This window comes from Arvicola amphibius, chromosome 3 (assembly GCF_903992535.2).
Source record: "Arvicola amphibius chromosome 3, mArvAmp1.2, whole genome shotgun sequence".
Taxonomy (NCBI): Eukaryota; Metazoa; Chordata; class Mammalia; order Rodentia; family Cricetidae; genus Arvicola; species Arvicola amphibius.
The window spans coordinates 176,807,788-176,813,693 of record NC_052049.1 but is presented as its reverse complement, the minus strand read 5'-3'; the positions used below and the strand labels follow the sequence as shown (position 1 = coordinate 176,813,693).

Genomic DNA, 5,906 nt, shown 5'->3' with positions numbered 1-5,906 from the left:
TGTGGACAGACAGGATGCTGGGAATCAAGCAAAATTAAAACAATACTCAAAGTGGAGGCCACAGTGACGGAGAAGTTGGGAGGATCCTGAATTTACAGACGATTCCTTTTCCTCAAGAGATTTTCTATTTCCCATCATTGTGTGACACAAAGCACATAGGGTACCTTCTACCCACACCCACTTTCCCATCTAGGGAGCAGCGTGTACATCTGTGAATCTGTCCCCGTCTGGGAGTGAACTATGAGCCACTTAGCCTACTCACTCACAGGCCAGGTGTCACGGTGTGACTCCAAGGCATCTAGCTGCAGAGGGCAGAGATCTCAGGAGGAGGGTGACAGCTGACACGACCCTTGCCGTAGCCACATCCATGAATAGACAGAGCATCCTAAGTCCTGGCGATTCCCGCTCACCCCTAAATGCTCTCCCCTGTGGGGGAGAGGCCTTATTGGGAAGCTCTTCCATTCTGGGTTTCTGCCAGGATGCTTGGAGCTTAATGCTCAACCCTGTTATCTGGGCTCTGTTCTTTCTATATTCCTTTACTAGTCTCCTCAGTATCGATTTCTATTTTTATAGGTTCACTTTCAGTATCACGTGTATCAGACCCGTTGTTGATAATGCAAAGGAGACATCAACTGACCCCCAAATTAGTTCAGTCGTGGCTGCAAAGAGTCCTTGGCCTGAGGCAAGTCTTGGCAGTTCGTGTATTTTTTCCTGCTCTTCCAGCTTCCTCTTCTACAATCCTCATCTTCAAACGACGTCCCTCTCCTGTGCCCTTTCCCGCCACTCCAAGGCAACCGCCTCTCATCATCCCCATCCTCCACGTGAAGTTAAGCTTCATCTCCTCACAGTATCTCCTCCCTGATCATGCCCCACACATCCTTACACAGGATTTTCTTCTGGGGCTTTCCCTGAGCAGGTCCGCGTTCCAGTGGTAACTACTTCCTTCCTATCGGGGGGGGGGGGGGGGGGGCCTGCAGCTCTCTACTTCCCTCAGCAGGGAGGTCAATGCTCCTTCTTGGCCCCACCCTCTTCCCAATTTCTTTTCCTGCTGATATCACTCTAGCGCCCGCGCTCCCCAGGTCATTTTGTAGCACGCTGTTCAACAGCGAAAGCACACAGCTCTTCTCAAAGACAGCAGGAAAGCAAACAAACAAAAACCCGACACCCACCACTCCCTGTTCTTCCCTGCAGGTCGTCAGTGCTGGTGACAGCTGCCTTTGAGGGTCAGGACTTTGGTGAGTGTGGACATGTTCGCTCTCTGGAAGCTGTTATCGACTCAGAGAACCTCTGTCAGAAGCGCAGGAGGCGGGGCGGGCGGGGAGCGCGGCTTCTGACGTCACCCTCTTATCACTGGGAGCAGGCTAGACTTAGCGCCCTTATCTGAGGCAGCCTGGAGGACAGCTGGCTAAAAGGTACCTGGAAGTCAAACATGGGATACTGGGAGAGGGAGAGACGAAAGTAACTTCTCAGTTTCTTCGAGGCTGACAGAGGCTCCTGAGAGAGACTTCAGAACTTCATTCCAGCTGGCTCTTGAAAGCTGTGCCTGGAAGGGGCGAGCCTCAGAGGGATAAACAGTGCTGTCTCTAGCTCCTTGGGGTCAGGAGCAGTCTGTTCAGAAGGAAGTGCTGCTTCCCTGACCCCAGTGTTCCCACAGCCCCCGGGATGGCAGATCTTGGGGCTGCACCCTTCTCCACCCTTGGGAACTCAGTCAAGTGGTTATCTTTATCTCGCTAGTTGTCCACGTGTTTGACCAGTACGGTTTCACTTTTGCAAACATCTGTTTATGTCCCTGGAGAGGAAAATATCAAGCAGCCTGCCCCAACACCACCACCGTTTCAGCTGTTTCATTTCAAGCCCTGAGCAAGGTAAGGAAACTTTTTTTTTAATAGCTGGGAAGTAGGAGGGGCACCGACTTCTCAGGTTGTTTTTAACTCTTTGTCTTCTTAGATCCTAGCTCCTAGTAAGCGAATCTCATTATAACCAAGAGAAATGAAGTGACTGCAATGTCCGGTGTCCTTTTGTGCCTGGCAGCGCTGTCACGTTGCCAGCACAGACCCTGGGTGTTGTAGAATATTATTTTAAGGTATGTTATGGGTTCTTAATGAGTAGAATGAGTACAGCCGCCACTGTGGGAGAGGGGGCAGACTTACTTCAAACCTTTGGCTGTAGGATGGAGGGGAAACATAATCTCTGATTTCCTCCACAGGGCAGCCCGAGATGGATAATTACACGGTGGCCCCAGAGGATGACTATGATGTCTTCATACCGGATGACCCAGACTGCTGTGTGACAGAGAAACCCCTCACCCCCGAGCTTGTCTCTGCCCAGCAGGTACTACGGTTCTGCTGCGCTGTGTTTGCAGTGGGTCTCCTGGACAACGCCTTGGCTGCATTTATGCTGGTGCGATACAAAGGACTCAAGAATGTGGGGAACATCTACCTTCTAAACCTGGCAGCTGCAAATTTGTGTTTCCTGCTTCCCCTGCCATTCTGGGCACACGCTGCTGCCCTTGGGGAAAACCCTGGCAATGGGACTTGTAGAGTCTTTGTTGGCCTCCACTCCACGGGCTTATACAGCGAGACGCTTTTCAACATCCTTCTCCTCGTGCAAGGGTACAAGGTGTTTTCCCAGGGGAGGCTGTCCTCCACCCTCACATCAGTGCCTGGTAGTGTTGTTACAAGTATCCTGGCATGGGTCATAGCTATTGCGCTCTCTTTGCCGGAATCTGTGCTCTATCGGCCTCAGAGGGAAAGAGAGAAATCCAAGTGTGCCTTTGGCAAACCCCACTTTTTGCCAATTGAAGAGCCATTCTGGAAGCATTTTCTGACTTTAAAGATGAACATTTTGGTTCTTGGTTTTCCTCTGTTGGTGTTTATATTCTGCTGCTGGCACATGAGGAAAACGCAGACCATCAGGGAGAGGCAGAACGATCTTCGAAAGCTTGCACCCATCATAATGGGTGTGTTCTTTTGGATGTGGGCACCGTACAGTGTTGCGCTTTTCCTGTTCGAGTTCCGGGAATACTCATCCCTGCAGGATGAGAACAACTACCACCTGGACGCAAGCATTGCGGTCACACAGCTCATCGCCACCGCCCACTGCTGTGTTAACCCTCTCATTTGCTTGCTTCTAGACAAGGCCTTCACGAGCTATCTCTGCAGCCTGTTCCCGCGGTGCAATGATGCCCCGTTTCAAAGGCACGGGGACTCTCAGCGAGCTACGCCAAGGAGTGGTCATGACCAGGCAATTGAACTCTACCATAGTGTGCCTCAGAGGCAGGATACATAAACATCGATATTCTTGTCTCTTCACATTATTTTATATAATTTTTTACATGTTTGTACAAAAATAGAATATAAGAAGAAAGAGGACTGGTTAGTGAATATTTATTTGTAACTATTGGATTTGTCTCTGGCACAGGGCTAAGCTATTTATAAAGACAAACTTCATTCTTCCTCCTCACTGCTTGTCCATAGTGTGGGCGCTTTTAGTCCCATATCTCTAAGAAACTGAGGCTCGGTCATTTGTCCAATGTTACATAACTACAAAGTGGTAGAACCAAGAGCAAAGCCCCAGAACCTGTAAGCTATCCAAGTGTGCCTTCCAGGTGTTCAAAATTGTCAGCCAGGGCTGATGGCATCTATCTGTAATCCCAGCAACCTAGAAGGCTGAGGCAGGAGGATTTCCACAAACGTAATGGTAACCTGGGCAACACAGCAAGACCTCCCCCAACCTGGTTTTGGTTCCTGTTGAACAAATGAATATGTACTTCTAAAGCCCAGTTTGAAGGTTGGGGTGTAGTTGAGTTGGTAGAAGGTCAGCCCTGCCTCCCAGTCTTTGGTTCCCGGTGCAGCATGTACTAGCATGGTTGTACACTTTTTTTTTTTTTTTTTTTGAGACAAAATTTCTCTATGTAGCCCTGTAGGCTGTCCTGGAACTTTCTTTATAGACCAGGCTGGCCTTGAATTCAGAGATTCCCCTGCCTCTGTCTCCTAAATCCTGAGACTAAAGGCATATGCCCCCACGCCCAGCTCCATGGTGCACAGCTTAGAAGCAAACATTAGCAAGGAAGCAGTTTTTCAGGCACACGCTCCCTCAGGCCATGAAAAGAACTGACTTCATGATGGAGGCTGTGGAAACCAAAGGTAAGGCAATCAGTCCTGCGGGTACCCAAGGCTCTCTTGGCTAGCCACCATACCCAAGCTTCCCTGGGTCTTCCAGCCAGTGGGTCTTCCAAGGTTTTAGAGTCACTTGCTGCTGACTGTAACACAAAGGCGGAAACCTAACGAGAGTAGATGTCAAAGTATGTCTAGAAACGTTGGATTAAATGAGCACTGTGACCTTTGAAATATAACACATACCTCAGGCCTCATTAGCCTGTGACTGCAAAGAATTTTCCACTTCCTTTTGTAGCTGAGTTACACGGCACAGGCTTCCACCTGCCAGGCAGCAAGAGGCCAGCTCTTTGCCCAGGTTACATGCTACACCTGAGATCTCTGAGTGGCCCCTCTCTCTGCCTCAGGAGTTCAGAGCTGGACACCACACTCCATCCGGGCTGAGGGCTTGTGGCCACAGCTCTTCTTCTAGAGCTAAGATGGGGACACGGGCCTCAAAGGAAGTTGGAGGCAAACATAGGCCAGAGAGATAAGAAGAGCACAGAGAATAAGAAGAGCATTCGCCCAGGGGTCCTTCCCAGGACAAAGGGTTCTCCCCGGTCATAGGTCAATGACGGTCATCATCATCACAGAAGGAAGGAAAAAGAAAGGAAGGCCAGCGCCCGGCTCCGTGACTGAGGGCACTTGCTGTGTCAGCCTGGTGGCCTGAGTTCAACCTCTGGAGCCAGCAGAGTGGGAGGAGAGAGCTAACTCGGAAAAAGTGTCCTCCAACCTCCACGTGTATGCTTGCACATGCACACATACACAGGCATGTGCGCACGTACCACTCCCCCACCCCCAGCCCCACCACACACATCTAAAAGAAGTTTTGAAAAGAAAGAAACTGATGGTGGCATCTCCAAGTAACAAAAGCTGGAATCTTGCCCCCTGCTGGTGGGAATATAAGATGACACAAGCAGTTTGGGGAGAGAGGCAGGTTTCCTAGTTACCAGTACTCCTCCTCCTTGTTAAATTTTATTTATTTATGTACCTTTTTTATTCTGCCTGCAGTTATGAGGAGAGAACTAGATCCCATCCTAGATGGTTGTGAGACACCATGCAGTTGCTGGGAATTGAACTCAGGACCTCAGAATCTCTGAAAGAGCAGTCAGCGCTCTTAACCACTGAGCCATCTCTCCAGTCCCAGTCATTCCACTTCTAAATGCTTACCCAAGAAAAATGAGGATGAGAACCTGCCCGTACACACACCCGTACATGGACCTTCACGAAAGCTGTATTTGTACAGCTCTAAGGTGCTGTCGATCCGCCTGTCCCTCAACAGACAGATGGAGAAACAGTAGCAGACTGTGGGATCCCACAGCTTCAGGTGTGAAGTCCTAAAAGACAGAGCAACAAGTGACTTCTGCTCAGTTAGAAGTTTTAAATTTCCAATATGTTCATTTTTATTTTTATATCAATAAAATTTTAGAAAACACAAACTAACTTGGTGGCTGAAGTCAGTGGTTGTTAAGGATGCTCAGTTAGGAGGGGATGGGATACAGTACAAAGAGTACAAGGACATTAGGGGCCTAGTGGATATGTTTGTTATCTGTGTTGTTTTCACTAGCAGTTACATGTGCCTTACCAAACTGGATATTTTAAACATGTGATCTACTGTGTATCAAGTGTGTCCCATATGGTTGATCTTCAAAGCCTCCGAGGCACACCGGTGTGTTAGTACAAGCCATCTCGGACCACAGCCTAGGGTCCTCTGCTGCTCAGACTTCCATCCCAAGCTCAAATAGAGTTCCC

General features: G+C 49.2%; 1 protein-coding gene across 4 annotated transcripts; it reads left to right on the top strand.

The window, feature by feature from the left end:
• Positions 1–1,101: 1,101 nt before the first annotated feature.
• On the top strand, positions 1,102–3,462 carry Ccrl2 (C-C motif chemokine receptor like 2). 4 transcript variants are annotated; one of them, XM_038323347.1, is made up of 3 exons: positions 1,102–1,235; positions 1,735–1,865; positions 2,207–3,462. In XM_038323347.1, the coding sequence occupies exons 2-3, from the start codon at positions 1,784–1,786 to the stop codon at positions 3,286–3,288; spliced, it is 1,164 nt and encodes a 387-aa protein (XP_038179275.1). In that variant the 5' UTR covers positions 1,102–1,235; positions 1,735–1,783; the 3' UTR covers positions 3,289–3,462. The 4 variants fall into 4 exon arrangements, with proteins under 4 accessions (XP_038179275.1, XP_041910721.1, XP_038179276.1 ...); XM_038323348.1 differs by lacking the exon at positions 1,102–1,235 and adding an exon at positions 1,363–1,412; XM_042054787.1 differs by lacking the exon at positions 1,102–1,235 and having other exon boundaries at positions 1,307–1,865.
• The last annotated feature ends 2,444 nt before the right edge of the window (positions 3,463–5,906 follow it).